The 21,891-nt window shown below is 44.7% G+C and overlaps 1 protein-coding gene across 1 annotated transcript in view; it reads right to left on the bottom strand.

The window, feature by feature from the left end:
• Positions 1–6: 6 nt before the first annotated feature.
• LOC114628644 (multidrug and toxin extrusion protein 1) overlaps positions 7–21,891 on the bottom strand; it is a 34,319-nt gene continuing 12,434 nt past the window's right edge. The window contains exons 7-17 of the mRNA XM_028776568.1: positions 19,406–19,503; positions 19,055–19,152; positions 18,859–18,972; positions 18,719–18,786; positions 15,773–15,881; positions 15,581–15,656; positions 9,189–9,258; positions 8,795–8,927; positions 5,693–5,787; positions 4,729–4,801; positions 7–410 (exon numbers count right to left, since the gene is read on the bottom strand). Coding sequence (XP_028632401.1) covers positions 184–410; positions 4,729–4,801; positions 5,693–5,787; positions 8,795–8,927; positions 9,189–9,258; positions 15,581–15,656; positions 15,773–15,881; positions 18,719–18,786; positions 18,859–18,972; positions 19,055–19,152; positions 19,406–19,503 — 1,161 coding nt within the window. The 3' untranslated portion in view covers positions 7–183. The remainder of the gene's footprint in view (positions 411–4,728; positions 4,802–5,692; positions 5,788–8,794; positions 8,928–9,188; positions 9,259–15,580; positions 15,657–15,772; positions 15,882–18,718; positions 18,787–18,858; positions 18,973–19,054; positions 19,153–19,405; positions 19,504–21,891) is intronic.

Raw genomic sequence — 21,891 nt, 5'->3', positions numbered from 1 at the left:
GGGAGGGGGAGAGAAAGAGAGAGAGAGAGAGAACTTACATGTTAGAGGGCCCTGAACATGCTGAGTATATGGCTGTCTGCCTCAGCAGTATCTCTTGCTCTAATGCTTTCGATGTGGATTTGTTAGGCATTAACTTCACAGACTGAGGAACACCTGCATTGCTGGATCGATGACATTCCCACATTATTCAATTCTGATATAGATTCTCACTAAAATCCCACCCACCAAGACTAAGACTACCCCTAGGAGCAAGAGCCCTCGCCGTAGGGCCAACTGTTTCCCAGACAGTTTATTGCTGTCCTTCGGATGGGCAGGCAAAGGTTGTTGCTGGTTCACTGGTTGGTCCAACTGAGTCTCGTCTTTTTTTTCAAGATCCATCATCATAATTTCTCCATGGCTCTCAGGACCCACTGTGGGGAACAGAAAGGTCTTAGTGAGCAGCTTGGAAGGATTTTTATTTTCATATGTACAAATAGTGGTTATTATTCGTGATTCTTGCTAGGAGAAAGTTAATTTGAGAAATAGTTGTTATGATAAATAAATAAATAAATAAATAAATAAATAAATAAAGTATCATTAACTGTCAGGTAAGAGATCTTAGGGCTATTCCACAGGGGAAAATGCTGCTGTCCCTTTAAATGACTATTAATGTCCCTTCAAGTTATTTTTGTTTGTTTCAGATAAGTCACTGTAGAGAAAACCATAACAAATCTATCAAAATTGCTGAGTCCCGCTGACCCCACCCCTCTAGCTGACCTGCAATGAGCTCTACAATCTCCTTTTACTGACATGCTCTGTCCAGAAGTTCCCGTCCACCATTTTGTACACTCAAGATAGGTCTTGTCCTCTCCTTGACCGAAGTCTCTCCCATATGACCTTGCTAAGACTCTCCCCTACCAATAGGTATAAGTGACTCCAATATTATTTTTTTTACTTCCTTTCCTCCAGGAGATACTCATAGGGGACAAATAGAGGCATATTTGTATTTCATTTTTGTAGTAAGTAGGGGTATTTTACAATTTATAAGAGCACATTTGTATCCCATTCTATAGGAAGGAATCCGTGAGTACACACTACAAACGGCCTCCAAGTTTGCACTGCTAATGGTTTGTTTGTTCAGAGTAAACTTTCAATCTAAACGCCATCCAATGGGCTCCAGAGAAATGCAACCTTCAGTCACCTTGGCCAGCCCTGCGCTGCTACAGCATCTCAGAGACAAGGCCAAGCACTTAGCCGAGGAACAAGACGAAACTCTAGAATTATCTATTGCCTGTGTTCCCTGGTCTCTGTATATATGCTAATAAGAGAAGGAGGAGGTAGGCAGGTCTCCCTCCAGCTTCCCAGATTTCCAGCATGCTGGATAGAGTACAATTTAAAGATACAATTCCCGATTTTGTTTATTGTGACAGATGGAAAACCAAATTCCATGCCCAGAGCTGCTGAGAGAGCTACTTCCAGGATACACTCTGTCCTCATCTCTGGGTTGTGCTCACTGGTCAAGAAATGACTCTGGAACCTTCACCCAAGTAGGACTGAAGGCCCTTTAGAGACACGTGTGATCTTTCCTTCAGCAATCAGACTATTAAAACAATGGTTCCCAAGAAATTGGCATGTCCCCAGAAACATCATGCTGGGAGAAGAAAAAGGCTGATGCCTGGGACCAGCCAGAGACGAGCTTGTCTCCCACAAAGAGTTTTCACAGTTCTGACAATTTCTCAGGCAATCTTGAAGGAAAGACTATCAGTGATGGCTCACTGATGGGCAGGGCCATATGTTGACCAGGGCTGTGTGCACACCTAAGCATTCCTGTGGCCTCTGCTTAAACCTGGACTTCATGTCAGGACCCTGAAGATAGACTTGAGGGGAAGACAGCTGGGCCTTTTTATTTGTTCCTCTTCTCAGTGTAGCCACACTGGGTAATAACTCCCCACCTCTTCTCTGCTTCCCAGCATTGCTTGTCTGCTCAGCTGGCCCATTAACAGGGTTCTGAGCCTGTATTAGGGCTGCCAGGGCTCTGACCCGAACAATGCTGGTAACAGCCCATGTTTGGTGGATTGTCTCTGAGCATATCTATTCACTCCATAAACTGCTCTGGTCAGCCAGCATGAGGACCCAGAGAGCTTTCTGGGATCAGGCTTTTAAGGGGCAGATAGCTACTTAATAAGCATTTCAGACAGAAAATAAACCAAATGGAGGGGAGATAAACTAAGACACAGCTCAAGACATTGACAGAACTGAATCTGAGACTTTTCACCTCCAAGGACCCTCTGAGTCCCAAGCAAGATAATGACTCACACGAAGACTCGAGGCTCATGGCCTTGTGGAGTAAGAATACTAACAGAAAACACACTAAGAACTTTCCAAGAGAAATATAAAGGCAGATTACCTAGCAGCCTAAGAAGATTGGTATCGTCTTCCTTTAGAAGCATGAGGCGGTACGTATGTGGCTGAGCAAGTGCACCTAGTCTGAAATGCCTGGGGTCAGAAGTAGTTCATATCCACTCAGTGGTTTGGATTTCAGAATGCTTCAGATTAGGGATTTTCAACCTGTGCTATGATTGTTACAATGGCCTCAGAATTCTGACAAAATAATTTGAAACATTATAATACTGCTTTTGCCATGCATGGTGGTGCACACCTGTATACATATAAGTTGGCATAAATTGGGAAGTAGAGGCAGGAGGGTCATAACTCACCTAAAAGGTCATCCCCACCTAAAAGCCAATTCAAGGATAGCCTGGGCTATTGAAGATTCTGTCCCAAAGAAATAAAGACAAGCAAAATGTTTAAAATTAAACAGCATCAGGCTGGAGAGATGGCTCAGTGGTTAAGAGCACTGACTGCTCTTCCAGAGGTCCTGAGTTCATTCCCAGCAACCACATGGTGGCTCACAACCATCTGTAATGGGATCTGATTGGCATCTGTCTGAAGACAGATACAGTGTACTCATATAAATAATAATAAATAAATAATATTTAAAAAATAAACAGTATCAGGTCGCATTTACAGAATACTTAAGCTGTGTCTGGCAGTTCCAAACACTCAGTCCTCAGAGCTAAATGACAGGGTAAGTATAATTATTTCCCACAGTTTACAAACTAGCCCTTCCTCCCAAGATAATTGTTAAATTGGGATAAAATTAATAAATAAAAATAAAATAAATTCAAAAGAGCATCTTGAAGGTGGCAGAGAACTAATAGCACACACAAAAGTCTTTCCAGAACAAGATCAGGAGGAAGCTGGAAGCCTGGCGGTGAGCCAGTCTCTGGGGTGGCTTTGTTCTGACAGTTCTGCATTTGGACGTGTGGCTCAGGACTCAGCAGTACCTGTTAAGAGTGGGCCCTGCTAAACCTCCCCATGTCTGGGCGTGAAGCGCTAACGGGCTGCATGCAGGATTTAAAGATGGCCCCAGAATAGGCCAGCCTCACACTGGTTGCCTCTTACCTTCAAGTCAGTGAGAGCTTTTGAGAATCTCAACCTCTGTTTGTGAATTCCCTAGACTGCTTGTGAAACCTCAGTGTCTAACAAGAGTAGAAGAAAGTCCTAAATAAAGACAGACAGCTTTAGGTCAGACCTCATGTGATTCAAGGATAACCAGACACTAAGAACAGTGTCAGAGAACAATAAACCACTGCCAATTGACCACTGTACCCCTACATTTATCCTTCTAGAAACCGAAGTCTAACATTATAAATGAATGTTGGGGCCTGTGGCACCTTTTTGCAAAAGACATTTATACCCTTCATATCTACATTACAAAAGCATAGTCTTGGGAAAATGGCTGCACCTACAGCCTTCTAATATCAGAGAGACTTTGCATAATAAGGTCACCATGATTTCCCCCCCATACCTCATACCTAGTAGACAGCACCCTCAGAAGACCCATACCCCGACTCTTGCCTGTAGCATCAGATGCTTCTCCATAAACTTCAATTACCTGTTCCTCCTTCAAACCTCACAGTATGTGGACTCCCACACCTACAACATAGCTAAATACTGTTTTTCTTCTGTGTATTTTCGTTGTGTCAGCTGCAGATTGCAGGAAGGTAGAAGGAAGCCACTTTACCTCCCTCACGGGAGTGAAAGGTTAATAACTAACTGTCCAAGGAACCAGGGATATGGAAGAATAACCAAACTGACAGAAAAACAGCCTGATGTAATTGTATTTGCATGACACAAAGATCCAAGCCAGAACCTGCTTAAAGTAAGCGATGATTAGCCAACCACAGGGACCCTGCTAAAATTAGTGTGCAAATACCAGCTTACAAGACTTGTTCCTCACATAGAAATGCTAAGTATTGGAAATGTCTATAACCCAACATAAAGGAAGGATAAATATGATCTTCCAGACACTGCTCTCAGTAGTGCATGGTTTTATACACACAGTACTATGTACCCTATAAATAAACACAATTATTGCATGTGGACCAAACACTTTCAATATGCTTTTAAAAAGACAAGAAATGCCCGCAAAATACTTGCAGAGGTGCCAAAACTAGCAGAGGGCCTAAAAAGCTTGAACTGTCCAACACAGTCTGTTAATATATGGAATCAAAGCAAACAAACTCTAAGTCTTTATCTTAGAGTGGGTATAACTTGACATCTATTTCTGATACATTAGTGCCTTGCTTTGGTGAGAGCTCACAGCAGCTAATCTAGGTGTCCCACAAATACCCCTCCAGTCCTTTATAGCAGGTTTGTCCCAGAGCTGAGAAAATTGTAGCTTACCTGGGTGAGCAGGCTCCTGAGAGACAGCAGAATTCAGGGCCACATTTACCTTCAAATTGGCATGTACTTGAGCCTAGAAAAGTAAGCAAAACTCAAAGTAAGTCTGGGTGGCAGCAGAGAGCATTGCTAAGCACGGTCACCTGGTTTAGGAGAAGCCATGCCCCTTAACTGACACCTGAGACAATGCTTCTCTGGTTCACTATGGAACTCTCTTCCAAAAGACTGAAACAGGTTCTTGAGTAGGTAGGGAGTAGACTGGTCTGAGGGGGAGACTGACCAAGGTTGTCGAGAACTCCCCCTTCTTCATCTTCTTACTGCACCTGCCCTTTCTACCCCCATGTTTCCAGACCTCATGTTGACACTGGGAAGGTGGGGAGAAGGAAGCACACAGTGTCTTACACACACACACACACACACACACACAGTACTAGGATGAACTTGGAGAAAGTCTCTCTAGTTCCAATTCTTCTCCTGAAACTGGCTTTTCACAGCAAGAGACCAGAAATAGAATAGAATCCTGTTTTCCTATTCGCTGAGTAAGCAAAGGGGAGTGAGCGGGGCCAGGGTCACACAAGCCGTCACCTCAAAACCCAACTAAAACAAAACAACCCAATAATAGTAATATTAATAATAATAATAGCAGCAGCATAAGAGCCAGGCGGTGGTGTCGCATGCCTTTAATCCCAGCACTTGGGAGGCAGAGGCAGGCAGATTTCTGAGTTCGAGGCCAGCCTGGTCTACAGAGTGAGTTCCAGGACAGCCAGGGCTACACAGAGAAACCCTGTCTCGAAAAAACAAAACAAAACAAAAACAAAAGCAAAACAAAAAAAGAAAGAAAAAGAAAGAAAAGAAAAAAATAGCATAAGAAAAAAAAAAACTTCTCAAAATGAAAGAATGCTTGCCACATCCGGTCTGTCTTGGCACCTGCAGAAAGACCCAGGCAACAGTGAGGATGGTTACCTACCTGTTGACAGGCCAGTTTCCAATTGAGTCGAGCAATAAAAACCAGAAAACACATGGTCTGACAAGCAGCGCAGATGATGATTCCTGACCACAGGCCTGCGAGGGGACATATTTGACAGGTTAGCTCATGGAGACAATGGCCACGAAAAGTCAGTACTAGTAGGTAGATAGGCAAGGTGGAACGCTCAGTAGGAGAGAGCCTTCCATCTTGCAGAGGCCCAGAACCTGATAAGGTTACCTGACATGATTCATAGAGCAAAAGGTCCAGGAAGCTATTTGAGTTTCTGCTTAGAATAATTGTATATTAAGAAAAGGGCCAGTTGTAAGAAAATATTTTCTCCAGAAAGACTATTGCTTTATGTTCCTCAAAAGAGATTAACTTTTTTTTTTTACATATGTGGCCTATGCATGCATGTTCGTATATTTATCTGTGCGTGGACACGTTGGGAGGGTGCCCGTGCATGTGTAGGGAGGCTTGAGGTTGACATCAGCTGTCTTCCTTAATTGCTCTCCACTTACATATTGAGGCAGGGTCTCTCACTGAACCCAGAGCTCAATGTTCTGGAAATCTGACTTGCGTTCACATAAGACCGTGTCTGTTCGGCTGCTTTTAGTCAGGAGACACCCGAGCCACCCTCATCTCCCATAATGCTCCCCCACTCCTTTGCTTGCCTTTCAACTTTCTGCTAAGACACATGGAAGGGGGGTGGGGGTGGGGGATCTCCTCGTGTTACAGGATGCAAATACACAGACTTTGCAAACCAATCAAATCCATGGAAGGGCTGAGGCTGAGCCTAGAGTTGTAGTTCAAAGGCTTATCTTTACTCTGCTCTTTGGGGCCAGTTGCCCTCACATCTTATTAATCAGGAGTGGTCAACAGGCGCCTCTCAGGAGTGAATCAGTAGCCAGCTGCCAGTTCTAGGCTGGGGTCAGAAAAGCCTTGGGCTTCCTCCTCCAAATGCCCAGTTTTGCATAGAAACTACACGCTTATTCCAAACATTTATTTACAAAAATACCTGTCTAGCTCTAGCTGTAATTTGAGTAACAAACTTGATTTCCACTAAAGCCATAATCCCTATTAAAGACTGCAGGATGATTACTAGAATTCTCTAGTCAGAACCATAAGTTTTGAGTTTGAAAAACTGTACAGGAAATTGATAGCCATGCGATTAGTCAGTCTGCTTGTAAGAACCTGCAGCCTTCTGAGGTGCTTCTGGGAAATTTGTACATGTAGCATACTCTAATGCTGGCAACATGACAGATAAAACCAACCTGTACTGCATTTTTATTTAAATGGCCATTAGAATGACTGAGTGCAGGATCTCACACAGCTCTCGCTTCCACGGGGCCTCCGCTCTTTCCCTCCGAGAATCCCCAGCTCCCTCTAATTTGCCCACAACAGATACACTTTGTCAGATGAGTAAGTGGGCCAAATATAGACCTTGGGATATGGATGTATCTATATTTTAAAGTAGATTCCTGTCTAAAATTTTAACTCAGCCAGACATGGAGACACATAGCTGTAATCCCAGCACTTAGGAGGCTAAGGCAAGCTGATCTCATGTTCAAGGCCTGCTTGGACTACATAGGAAGACTCTAAAATAAAAACAACAACAAAACAAAGTTGGTTGTAGCTGGACATGATGGTGTATTCCTTGGATCCCTAAACTCAGGAGGCAGAGGCAGAACCCTCTGTGAGTTCTAGGTCAGCCTGATCTACATAGTGAGTTTCAGCACAGCCAAAGTTATACAGTGAAAATCTTTTTTTTTTTAAGTAAATTTAAGATTCATCATTCACTGTATAAAATGATAACATCAAAAGAAGATAGATAAGCTAGTTACCTTGGCCTAAATAGTCCACATTCTCTGCATATATAAAAAATTACTCTGTGCTCCATAAATGTTCATAATTGTGTTTGTCAATTAAAATAATATTAATAAAAATATAAAAGAGACTGCAAAATGTTTTCTTAGTATTTTGTACTGATTGCATGTTATAATAATAATAATAATAATAATAATTTGGAAATGTGTTAAATGAAAATATTACTCAAAAACCAGACTCCTCTGATGTTTCCACTGGCCTGCCATCAGCATATCCAAGCCATGAACAACACCGGAAATTCGGCTAAGTAACAGCCGCACCTTCATGGCCACAGAACTCTGGCAATCTCCTTCTTTGGACAACTCCAATATTTTTAATTAAAATATTATTGAACTTGAGAAAATGGAAGGACACAAGTTAAGACGTGGGACTAGAGGTCTTCAGCAGCTATCAGATGACTCCTGATCACGCCCGAGTCAGTCAGTCCTTTACCCCAAAGACAACAATTAGGCTTTCCTATAACCATTTATTCATTGTCCATGCCTTCTCAATTATTATTTTAGAAACCAAAGCTGGACAATTATCTATCTCCCTACTTTTTTTCCCCCTAAGATGATCTCTGGTAATTTCAGAGCGTGTGGGTTCAGGTCTTTGCTTCAAACACAGCAAGGTCATACAGAGGAATCTGCTCCCCGTCCTTAGTCCCACAGTTCTCCACATGTCCCTCTGCAGAGATGTGTGGGGTACATAGGTGAGGAGCAGAGGCTGAAGATGAAGACAAAGGTGACAAGGAGGCCATCACCAGCCTTGCCCTTTGTGCTGAGAACACAGGGTGCTGTTCTAGCAAGTTCCATGTCCAGTCCCATGCATCCTAACCTAGGGCTTCCCCACCTCATCTCAAATGTCCCAAAATACTAGAAAAGGAAGGCCTCAGTACTCCAAGGCCACAGTGAGGGACTCACAGTACTATGAACCCTCATTAAAGGAACAGGGCAAGGTCTACGTACAAGGTGTTTCCCTGTATTTCAGAGGGCCTGGACATTAAGTCCTGTGACTAAGGACTGGCTGACTCAGAATGAGAATAGACATGACCCTTCACTGTGTTCCTGTGCTGACACATGGGCAAGAGGGGAGTGGCCAGGCAGCTCTGGGATCAGGGTCACTTTTCATCGGCTGTCTGCACACTCACTCTCTGACACCACACAGAGGTTTCCATGTGCTTGGCCACCATCCCCGGGCCATCAGGCAGCTGGCCTGTCTCTCCACAATGAGGCTTACCGATCACTCCCAGCTTGGCAGCGAACATCAGTGCGATCCCGATGGGGAGGCCGATGACATAATACCCGATGGCATTAACGATGGCTCCAACCTTCTGGTTTCCAGTGCCCCTCAGGACACCACCAGAGGTACACTGTGGGCAGGTGACATCCATCAGCATAAACACAGCTGGTGTTCTAAAGACCCCCACCTCCCAAACATAGAACACCTCTCTGTGATCCTCAGACCTGAACAAGACTCTGTGATAATGCTTTGCAGAAGCAACCCTGATAATCATCAGCAGGAGCCCCTCGAGACCACTCCAGCCTCTCTTCCCACTTGAAATGTATCACAGTCAGAAGAAATCGCTTACACAGACCATGAAAGTGTCTGGAGAATCAAGCTTGGTACTCACGGCAAGAGCTTCAAAAAGGTGGGACACAGCGTAAATGGGGATCACTTGAGCCACCAAGGTCACGATATCCCTGTCAGGAAAACAGAGCACATGGTGATTAGTGAGAAAGGAAGGGCTGGAGAGATGGCTCACTGGTTAAGAGCGCTTGTTCTTGCAGAGGACCAAGGTTCAATTCCTAGCCCCACATGGCAGCTTACAACTGCCAGGGACTCCAGTTCCAGTGAATGCAAGACCCTCTTCTGGCTTCCATGGGTTCCAGAAATGCATGTGGCACACAGACACACATGCAAGCAAACATTCATATCCACCAAAAAAAAAAAAGAAAAAGAAAAAAAGAAAAAGAAAAAATAAAGAAAGAGAAAAGAAAAAGAAACAAGAAACAAGAATCAGAGGACACGAATCCCAGGAGAGGGGGCCCCATGTGTACTCTTGTTCAACAAGGCTTAGGCTCCAAGCTGCCCTGGTAATTCACATCAGCCAGCAGCCCAAGTGAGGACAAGTCTACCATTGTATGACACATACCAGAAACCAGTTTTCCAATATATTTCATAGCTTTTAGGGGAAAAAATAACATACTCAATGAAAACCAATGATATGCTCCAGTTTCCATCTGCCTACCTAAAACAAAGTTTAGATCACACGGCCACCCTCTTTTTAACCTAATTTCTGAAGCATGTCTTGGATACACATCTTAGGAGTGTCTGAATGATATATTACAGAATGGGCACTCATGTGCACTCTGTATGGAGTGTGGCTCAGTGGCAGGGCATCTGTCTAGCACTTGTGAGGCCCTGTGTTTGGTCCTGGTACCACTGGTCAGTAAGTTCTTCCCAGTCAACCAATTTGGTAAGAGTAGAGGTCCCCAATGTATTCCAGGGTTCTCACAGCTAGAAATGAGATCTGCTCTTAATGCTACAGGGTTCTGACTGAGAAGAAAAATGAAACTAGGAGAGACACCCTTGGGAGCACTGATTAGAGAGAGAGAAGATATGACTGGCAATGGATATTTGCAGAGCGAATGAATAATGGATCGAGCAGGGGACAGAGGGTCTATTTCTTTCCTCAAACCAGCACAAGAATACCGTTATTTGTTAAAATGAGCTTTGAATGAGTAGGGTAAGCACACAAGTCTGATGACCGCCGTCTCTCAGGTCACCGCATGTCTGTCCTGTCCCCACAGATCTTGCCACTCCTGTGCTTGTCTGATGTTTATGACAATACAAGCAAATACAAACGCATGTGAGGAGACTCCCCTCTGCCTCTCGTGTGCCCTCCTCTTTGACACTACTCTGGCTTGTTCTGCCTACAGATGACAGTCTCTCCTCTAGTCCACTGAAATGTGCTTTCCCTGTGGTGCTGCTCAACCCCGTCTACTGAGATTTCATCTTGAGTTTTAATTTCTCTTCCTTCTTTCCTATTTTGGGGGCCATGGAGAGTGGCTATGCCATAGACGGAAGCAAGGCGTTATAGGTACACACTAAGTGCATGCTCTCCCACTGAGACACACCCAGGCCTTGGACTTTCAAATAGATAATTAACTCAGTTTTGTAGCACTAAGGGTCAAACCCAGAGCTTCAAGTTTAGAAGGCACTGAGCTGGATCTCCGGCTTTTGACCCAGTTTTGTTGACTGAGAATTGTCGTCTTTTCTTTGTGTGTGTGCAAACTGTCAGATTTGGGTGCTACCTGGACACATTTGCTTCATAAGAAATGCAGAATTTTCCTCTTTGTGCTTCCAAATATTAAACATCATAACTACCTATATGTTAATGATTTGAAAACGTTTTCCCTTGAAATCTTCTGGAATCAGAGCTTTTTTTGGCATTTTAAAACAAGTTTCCCTTTTTTGTTATAAGAAAGTCACTATATTTAGAGCTTCAGTTTTTATGGGGTAAATATTTATAGGGATTATTTTTCTGTGTTTTTGTTGTCTTTGTTTTGTTCTTTTTATTGACACTGAGCTAACCTCAAACCTGTTATCCTCCTGCCTCAGTCCCTTGACTGGGGAAATTATAGGCATGGGCCACTAGGCCTGGCTGTGTTCTAGGCTTTAATTTTCCTTACAAAAAGAGATTGTGAGAGCTAATCTCTTAAGATTTTTGAAAATGATCATGTTTAGTTATTTTGGTAGTCTGTCTGTCTGTCTGTCTGTCTGCCTATGTGTTACAAAATTTACCCTAGAAAAGACTGACGATCTAAATAAAGTGATTTCCTTGTAAGGAATAAAGAAAACTTTGTTTCAAAATGCCCTTCTGGTGAGGGTTATAGAGCTGTCACTTGGATCACGTCCCTGGCTGGGGCTGGGGGCAGAGGGAGGGGAGACGGTAGGTAAATAGAGCCTGGGGTGTGTCCACCTGGAGATGGATTCCATTCACCCTTTCTTTGTGTTCTCCTCACGGTGATTAGCTGAGCTAGGATTTCTTCTGCTTCATTTACTCTACCAGTTTGGGCTGGTTGTGCTTGCTGAATGACAGGGACATATTTTGAGGAATGTCTCATCCAATTATCCAATCACATAGCGACAGCACTATGTGAACATTACAGAATGAGGTCACACAAACCTAGATGGTTCAGTCTGCCACTCAGAGAGACATGAAGGGGAGGCGGGGGATATAAATCTGCTCCTAGGGCCTGATAAACAAAAGACATGAAATAAAATCAAACAGGAGAGGGAACACTGGGATTGAAGGGTATGGTGCAGTCACACCACAGAGCTGCTGCAGGCAGAGCAGGACTCACTGTGTGCCACAGAGCTGCTGTGGGCAGAGCAGGACCCACTGTGTGCCACAGTAAACTCTTCATGCACAGACAGAATGCATTCCAAATGATTAAAGTGGGGGGAGAATGTGATCAAAGTATATTATAAACACAGATGAAAATGTAACAACTAAATCATTTTTTAGTTTGTTCATTATTATTTTGTGTGCATGGATGTTGCTTGAATGTATGTCTGTGCACCATGTGTGTAACTGGTGTGCCTTTGGGGGCCAGAAAAGAACACCAGATCCCCTGGAACTGGAGTTACAAATGGTTGTGAGCTGCTATGTTCGTGGCTACTGCAAACTCCCAAGGCCTCCGAAGAGCAGCCAGTGCTCTTAACTGCTAAGCCATCTCTCCAGCTCCTAAATGCATTTTGTTTTTCAGTGTGTCCCAGGGTTCTTTGAGAGTGAAGTAAGTGACATAGGATCAGAATCAAGAGCATCACTGAGCCCCAGCTTCCCATCAACCTCCTCCTCCTCCTACGTCTTAGCTCCACCCCTTGTGCTCCCCAGTAAATAAAAACCTAACATGTCTGCTGGCAGCACACACTGCAGGCTCTCCCCCTACCTTCTCTCCTTCCTCTGCCTGGATCCCTGAACAGGGAAAGCGCCTCGGTTTGAATGTATGGGAAAGCCCAGAACAGTGACAGGGACTAGGATGTTGGGCATGATGAAGTGGGGGCTCCCCGAGCCTGGGGTACCAAAATACGGTCCAGGAGAGCAGAGGAAAGGATACATGACCCCCTAAGAAGGGGACTCTGTCCTTTAAACTCCTCTCATTGGAAACAGTCAATGCCAGATGGTTTGCCCATCTGGTAAATGTTACAGAACCACCCTGGACCACATCTTTCTCTAGTCACACTGTGGTCTGCTGTAGGGTGAGCTTTGAGAACTGCAGGAACATGAAGCTCTCAGGTTTCTTCTGCCTTGGTTCTCAGTACTTTTGCTCTTTCTCCTGGGCCTGCTCCAGGTTCTCTCCTTTGTGTATATCCTGAGCCTTCCTGTTGGCTTCCTCTGCCTACTCCTCCAGCAGGGGGTGAGGCCTAACCCTAGTTCTTGAAACTAAGCTGAGGTCATCTGGCTGAAAACCATTCCAAAGACAATCTCCAGGTTGACCCCACACTGGCCATGGTGTACAGTAGCATTATCCTCCTCTCCAGCTGCTGGGCGATTGTCCCAATCCTTTCTGCAAAGGCTTTACACCCAGGACTCCTTCAGGAAGAGCGGGCTCTAGCTTCCGCTTGTCTACTCTGACAGCCCCTGAGTGGGGAATACAGAGCCAGCTCTTGCTTGGCCATCTCCTCTTCCATTTGGAATTCTCCAGGCCAACCTGAGGCACAAGGTCCACATCAACCTAAAGTCCATAGTATACCACCCCTTCACAGAATTCATTTGGTGGGTGGCACAGGAAGTCTCTCTTACTTCTGAGCCTGGCCCAACCCCCAATCTGACTCCATGTCCATCCTTTGAGAAAGTAAAAAACGTGAGAACTATTTATGGTTCCTCATCCACCCTGAAGTGAGAAATCTATAAAAGATGGTCTGGGGCTGAGAAATTATCAGCCTACCTTCAAAAGAGAAGCCGATGAGAAAGAAACTGAGGCAGCTGTATAGCTGTGTCTGACCCAGTGGCTTTTTGAATCCATGAAGAAAAAGCCAGTTTGCAATTTGTGGTTGCTAATAAAGTTCTCCTACAATAAGGAGAGCCTCTATGGCATTTCTATATAGTGAGAACATCCAAGCTAGCCTTCTTTAGGAAGACAAGATCCCTTCAGAGGACAGAGTGGATTTGTTTGACTCTTCAGCCATCAGCTCAATGCCATGAATTTTAAGACAGCTCACTGACAAGATTTCGTCTTAATCTATGTGCCAAATATATTCTAAAACTCTAAAACCGGACCGTTTGACAGATCTGAGATACCAATGTGACCCCAGGTTTAGTATCTCGATCCATTCCCTGGGACCAATGTATGTTAGACCTCAGAAATATTGAGATGTTAGAATATTTGTATAGATATTATGGGGTATCTTGGGGAGTAGATGTAAATCTATACACAAAATTGACATCTATTGTACATATTATTGGGGGTCATGCCCTTATCCCTAAGCTTTCTAGCAGCCATCGGACAGATGGTCTTCTTCAGTCAGCAGGCTAAAAATCTGAAAGCTAACTGCTAATTAGTGGTGCAGCAGACGCTGCAGAAAAACAAAACAACAACAAAAAACCACAAACAAATAAACAAAAAAATCCAGACTGAAGAAGAAGAGTAGTGCCAGGAGTCTGGGATTCCTTGGGATCTCAGGAAATGGTCAAAATGTTTCTTTCAACAAGTATCAATGGGGACAGACCTACACATCTGATTGTGAACTCCAGCAACATTTAGCAGGTTCTGGGTTCTTCCCCTCCTCTCCAGGTTTGACCACTCTTCTTCGATCACTGCTATTGTTGATCCTATTTTCACACTGGCATTTAGCCTGTCCCAGCCTACACATTTGGGTTTCCAATACAGGGGACACAGGGATTCAATGGAGAAGGAAAACAAGTGCTTTCAGGATTCACCGAGACACACTCACCTGAGACAGACACCGCCAGGACATGAGGCTTCCTTGGCAGGAGCTCAGGTGAGCTAGCCTCCAGGACTCCACCTGCAACTGTAGGCAGAGGGGACTTGTTCTTCCCTCAGCCTCCAAGACTCCACCTCCATGCTGCAGATGAGGACCTGATTGCTCCCACAACAGTTTTGAGCCCCTAGATTTCAAGAGCACTCAGTGCCCCCAGGGAGCTGTTGCCCTGGATATGTGCAGAGCTGTAAAACACAGCTCAGACCCACTCCTTGCTTTTGACCAGGGGAGCTTTTGGTTGGCATCTTAACGCTCTTGGGAGCTCTGAGCCACAGCTCTTCTCAGAGCTGTATCAGCACTTGGCTAGCGTCAATCTATTTCAAGTTATTTTATCCTATTCATATTGTTGATACTGAACTGACAAATGTACCTCTTTTTTGTAGTATGCTAGTGTTAAAATAGTTTCAGACTTTGAGGCTTTTTCTTTTTTTTAAATTAGGGGCTTAGGATGTCCAACCAATCTGCAGGCAAGAATTCTACCACTAAACCACCAACGCAGACTCGGTCTGCAAATATAGCCAGTAGTATAAGAAAGACTTAGAACAAAACAAATCATACAAACCATGAGGTTTGGGGAGATGGCTCAAGTCTGATGACCTGAGTTCAGTTCTTAGAACCCACATGGTAGTAGAGAAATTTCCTCCTGCAAATTATCCCCTGATATCTCTCTCTCTCTCTCTCTCTCTCTCTCTCTCTCTCTCTCTCTCTCTCTTTCTCTCTGACACACACACTAAATATAATTTAAAGACGTTTTTAAAGATCCATAACTATCACGTCCATCCTAAGCAGATCACCATCACCAATTCCCGTTAACTTGGGAATCAGATTATAAATTAGCTTCTCTATCTCGGTAATCAGGCCCTTTTTCAAGTAATATCAGTGAGGTTTCTGGTCTTGCAAATGACTCAGAAAACCTGTCTAATGGTAAAGCTAATCCTGGGTGCTGTCCATGGTGATGAGAGCCATCCAGTCTTTATCAGAGATCTCACACGTCAAGAGAATCCCAGCACTCACCGGTCAGTAGTGAAAATGTAGCCCACGAGATCCTTACAGCCTAGCAGCAGGACACAGAAGGTCACAGCAAAGAGCTCTGGAGGTAAATGATCAGAAGAAATGTCACAGTGACTAGAAAGGCCACAGAAAGTGGGGAGGTCCCCATTCACATCCTGAGGGAACCAGAAGCCTTGGGCAGAGGGGTTCAGGTACCTGTGACTATCAAGGAAATTGCTGAGGACTTCTTGGCCTGGTCAATGTTTCCTGCGCCCAACGCATTTCCCACCCGGACATTGGCAGCCACACTGAAGCCTGCAGGGATCTGAAATGAAAGAAAACACAGTAAAATTGCACATTGAGACACTACAGATAGAATAGCCTGCGATTCACACCTCACTGGCACGACATGGTCTTATGGGCTGTGAAGACAAGACACTTCACAGCATCTCTTTGGCCTACTCCAGGCTGTTAAAGAACCTATATCTCCAAGTTAGGAATCTCAGGACAAATTAGGCTTTCTGCAGAGTTTCCAACCTCTGCCATGGGAAGGAGGACCCCATTTGTCCTCTGGGATACAGGGGACCAGGATGCAGGATGGGCTGACCACATTCCACTCTAGTGTCTATTCTAAAGGACAGAGAGATTCGGTTTACAAAGGAGAAAAGTCACTAAAGAAAATGCCAGGAAGAGACATTGCCTTGTAGGTAGGATGGGTGTTCTGAAGCTAGGATCCCTGGATCCACATTCTGACACTTCTATCTATACTTGATACCCATGTGACACTACGCCAATTACTTAACCTCTGATGTCTCATCTTATCTGTACAAAGATTCTAGTAATGGAGACATTACAGAGCTCACACAACAACTGCTTAGAATATTGTGCCTCTCAGGTAGTAAATATTCATTGAAATTTTCCATCAATATCTATACATTTACCATTTGAATCACTAATAATTTTTTTAAAAAATTAATCACTTATTTGAGCATGTATGTTGCCTTACAGGTCGGGATAACTAAGGCAAGGGTTAAAGAAAAGCTAACACACAGATTAAAAAACAGAAGAAATGGGAGATTAGCATCCCACCCTCAAGGTCACTACAGTGGCAAGCAGATTTTCCAACCAACAGTTTCTCCATATGGAGGGAGAGACAAGAATATAGCATGAAGAAAGCTATCAGCTTTTTAGTTAACGTCCATATTATGTGCATACTGGTATGGTGTCCCAAAAAGAACAGGTCATCATTTCTTATACAATTTCCTCCAGAGTGGAGAGTCTGGATGTATTTAGAATAAAACAGCTGTAACACTTCCAGGGGAAGTGTCACAGTCGGGGGAGACAAAGAAAGGTCAAGGTTCTATTCTCAATTAAAGGACATTAATGATTAAACTACTTTAACAAGACATGTCTCTTTTATGCCAGGGGGGAAAGTTACTGAGACCATATTAGAACAAGTAACAGCAAACCGACAGGGAGCCCATAAATGTGATCCCGTGCACACATCTACAGATGTGGTGCATCTGTAGAGAGAAGGTTTATATCCTTCTTCTAATTGGAGAGAAATATGAATATGTTCTTCTGAGCCTATTCATAGAGCAGAGGACAGGATGTGCAAAAAGTGTATATATATATTTTTTGTGTATATATATTTTTACATAGACTTGTAAGCATTTATCTTAAAGATCAAAAGATCAGAAAATCGCATAAAGATATTTGTCCTAGGAGGTATCCTGAGGTGATGCTGATCTTATTGAAATATTATGAATTTAAATACTGGGCAGTAAGAGACTAACTTAAAGAGAATGGGCTCCTGGACTTCAAGCATTGATAAATGTACTTAACTAAATTTACTAAAATGTAAGATGTATAAACATGAGGTACATATTAAAAATGTCTTCCACAAACAGTGAAAATAAAAATATATGCCTCCAAGAAGTAGAGGGCGAACATTGACCTGTCATGCTTGGATCCCTAACACTACCAGGAAAAAAACACACACATGGAAGTGTATACACTCTGTTTAATTTAAACATAGACAACAGATGGTAAAGTGTCAGCTGGCTGAGTCCTTCCCCATACTATGAATGCCCACTTCTCTCCATTTAAAAAACAAATTCTTTTTGCGTTGTCCTGGGGATGAACCTCAAGTACGCTGCGCGTTCTCTACTACAGCCCGCCACTCTTGTTCCTTCTTTAGCTTTGCGTCTCAAGAGGTGCATGCTATAGAAGACAAGCCTTCAGAATTTTAGGTTGGAGCTTTCTGTGAAACAAAGTGACAGAGAAGTCTCTAACGATGTATTTTCTAGCATGAATCTCCTTCACTGTTAAGGGTGAGCAACTTTTCTCTGTGCGCATGCTCCAACTTTTCTCTGAGCGCATGCTCCATACTTGGCCCACGAGTTCCTCCACTGATGGGCCAACACTCAGGCAGTGCCCCTTAATTACAGGCAGTAGAGCATCTGTGAGCATGGTATACACATATCTGTCCATGTTCCTACTTCCCATTCTTCTGAGTACCTCTCCCCCACCCTCACCCCAGAAGATAACTGATACAAGGCAGGAACAGAGTGTTCAGCAGCAGAACCAGCATGTATCTGACATTGGTGACCAACCCTCCATTCCATACCACTCTATCCCCAGGGCATTGGGACAAAGGAAGAGACTCTGACAGTGTGGAAACAGTCAACTACTTTAGGTCTGAATGGGGTCAGAGACAGAATTACTAGATCTTTTGGATTTCTGCCCATTTCTCCTTCCGCTTACAGGGATACCTGACCATATGAGGCATAAAGGACAGCTTCCCCCCCTCACCCCCCAGCTCCTAGAGGACTTTGTGCGGGAGTACGGCAAGGATCAAACCCAAGGCCTCATGGGTACTAGGCAAACGCTCTATCACTGAGCTGTCCCCACACTTTTATGCTTTACTCTGAGGTCTTACGCCTTAGCGCAGTCCAGCTTTGAACTCATGACTCTCTTGCTTCACTCCCTACCCAGCTAAAATTACATGTCCATATCTCCAGTCCCAGCTCCAGGATAACATTTTATGTTAGGAATCATCTCAGACAGCATTACTTAGTATCACTAGTGCCTTTTGCTCATCGGAGGACTCTCAGGATAGAACACAGGTCCCCTTTACCATGGGGGGTCTTGAGCACTTACCATGTATACAATGATAGCCAGTTCATAGGTGATGGACTGGGCTCCCAACTCCACCATGCCAAGGATACCTGGTAAAGATGGTCAGCTGATGCCTTGCCCCAGTCACACGGTCCCCAGCAGCCATCCATCTGCATACGTACCACTCAGGAAGCTGCCGACCTCATAGGCCCACCACTCTATGCACAGCATGAGCATGCTGGGGATAGCCAGTCGCAGGAAGGACTCCCAGTCCTGCAGACACTCCCAGGACCACCCTGCGGGTGCAACAGATGGATTTCCAACATGTCTGACCTTCAGGCAGAAGCCACAACCAAAAGGTCAAAAGGTGGTCTTTACCTCCCCAGGTGGCTTGATGGAGTCCTCTCCAGAGGATGTAGAGGAACAGTAAGATGGCCAGGGCAAACTGGGAGATGGTGTTGGCCAACGCTGAACCCCTGGGGAAAACCAGTAGCTGTGGGTGAATACTGTGCTCCACCCTCTCCACCCTGGCCCAGGGAGCTGGGGAGCCATGCACACCTCACAATGCCCTCCTCCACCATAGGTCCTGAAGTTACTTCTGTTTAGGGCAGTACCTCCTTCACTCTGACAGCACTTTCCAGAAGGCCACACCCACATCAGCTAAACTGCCCTCTTTCCCTGGAAAAGCCTAATGCAGTCACCCCCTGCCCAAGAAGAAACTGAACTTACATCACCCCAAGATGCAGCTGATAGAGAAACAGATAGTTGGCCAGGGCGTTGACCAGGTTAGCTGCGATGCCCGTCATGATCTGAGGCAAAACGATTCCCTGGAACGAGGAGATGTGAATGGTGCTCACCTTTACGTGTGGAAGCTCTGGGGGGCTTGGGCAGAACAGGAGCAGCCCCCTGAGGATACCACCCTGTGCCTCTGACCTTCCCTCTCCCCTCCCCCTCGCAGTCCTCCTCTTTTCTGGGAGTAAAGGTGGGGGAAAGCTCTGGCCTCCTATGGGTAGTTGCTGAGAAGGCAGCAGAGAGGGAAAAACAATCAGGGATCCTCTCTGCTGTGTGCAAGATTGGCAGAAGTAGCAAGGCGGACGGTGGCATTTGCAAGAGGTTGGAGATGAATGATATTCTTCCACCAAAACTGGAATTCAGAGTCTGGACCAAAGATCTGGTGAAACTGTATTTTACTTCTGACTCAGCACCCATATTGCAGCTCATAACCACCTGTAACTTCCGTTACAGGGATCCAATGCCCTCTTCTGGCCTCTACTGGCACCAGGCACACATGTGGTACACAAACACAATGTAAGGGAGGCCTGGGGCCTGTGGTGACAGCATTGGGAAGATGGTGGCAAGAAGGTCTTGAGTTCAAAGTCATCCTGAGCTAGACAGGGGGACTCTGTAGTTTTTTGGGTTGTTTTTTTTTTTTTTCATTTTTACTTTTTTGTCAACTTAACACAGACTAAAGTCATCTGGGAAGGAACCTCAGCTGAAGTGTTGCCTCTATCATATTGGCCTACGGGCATGGCTGTGGAGTATTTTCTTGATTGATGGCTGATGTGAAGGGCCAGCCCACTGTGGGCGGAGCCACTCCAGGCAGGTGGTCCTGGATTGTATAAGGAAGCAGGTTGAGTAAGCCTTGAGAGCAACCAGTAAGCACCACTCCTCCTGGTTCCTACTCCACTTCTGCCTGAGTTCCACTGGCTTCCCTTAATGATAAACTGTGGTTAGGGCTTTTAAGTCAGATAAACCCTTTCCTCCTCTAGTTTGGTTTTGATCAGGGTTTTATCACAACTGAGAATAACTAAAACATCTTGTCTCCCGATAGAAAAACAAAACAAACAATCCAAAGAAACTTAGAGGAAACGGAGCCTTCCTTAGTGGTAGAGTACCTGCCCTGAGCAACAAGGCTCTGGGCTATACCTCCAGCACTGTAAGGAAAAAAAAATTAAGTAGAAAAAGCAAAATAATATTTAGGGCATTGTCTTAAAATTGTGCTGGATTAAGGATGTCAAAGCCTGCCCTCACATGCATCAAGAGGGTGACTCCCAGGAGCTGTGGTGCACATGGGGCGGGGACACTAGTCTCTTGCTTCCTCACAGAGGCATCAGCCCCCACTTCTTTGGATGCTGCTCTCTCACTGAGATCCTGATGTGACAATCATAGGCCATCCAAAAATTTGCTTTGGGAAAAAGGAAACACTCTACTCTTGCCTGGAAGATCAACATCACCTGAGCTGGGGGGTATAGCTCAGTTTGTAAAATGATGCTTGCTTCACATGCCCAAGGGCCTGACTCCCATCCCCAGCACACACACACACACACACACACACACACACACAAAGAGGCCCACAACACAGTGATCTGCATACACGTACCTCTACGCCTCCCTCAGCTTTACAGTCTTCAAATGGAGAGACCCTCGCACCTCCCCCCTCCCCACACCCAGAGCCTTGCTGTGCTCTGAGCCTGCAAACCAAAGCTTTCTTTAAACTTTATCTGGTTATAACCATCTGTAAACTACTTTTATAAGGCGGGACTTCACTATGTAGCCCAGGTTGAATTTGAACTCATAATCCCCCTGCCTCTGTGTCCTGAATGCTAGGATTACAGGCATGTACCATCACTCCTGGCTACTTCGCACCTCCTCCTGGTCTGGTGAGACACCTCAACACCACTGGGCCCTCAGCGTATGAGTAAATAAATGAAACTCAGCTACAGCTTTGTCCCTGATTGTCTCCAGCTGACAGGACCAAGACTAAAGTGTGACAGTTCGTGTGAGCTCCATGTTCATTGGGAGAATGAGCTCCTGGTGACTGTCCTATAAGGGAGTCTGTCATCAGCTTTACATCTCAGATGTGGAAAAGCAGCCAGGCTGCACTTGAGGAGTCCAGAGTAAGCAGACAGTAAGGAGCCTGGTAAAGAAGATGCTACTGAAGTGACAAGAAGAGAATTCAGAAGCCCAGTAGGAAATCACCTAATGATGGCTCATCAGGTAAAGGTGCTTGCTGCCTTGTCTGATGACCTGAGTTTAATCCTAGGACCCATTTGGTGAAAGGATAGAACTGACTCCCACAAATTGTCCTCTGACCTCCACATACATGCTGTGGCATGCACACACACACACACACACACACACACACACACACACACTCAAAAGACAGACAGATAGATAGATAGATAGATAGATAGATAGATAGATAGATAGATAGA

The sequence above is a fragment of the Grammomys surdaster genome, unplaced genomic scaffold (genome assembly GCF_004785775.1).
Source record: "Grammomys surdaster isolate TR1022 unplaced genomic scaffold, NIH_TR_1.0 270, whole genome shotgun sequence".
NCBI classification, from domain to species: Eukaryota; Metazoa; Chordata; class Mammalia; order Rodentia; family Muridae; genus Grammomys; species Grammomys surdaster.
The sequence above is the reverse complement of the archived record's forward strand: the minus strand, read 5'-3'. Positions and strand labels throughout refer to the sequence as shown.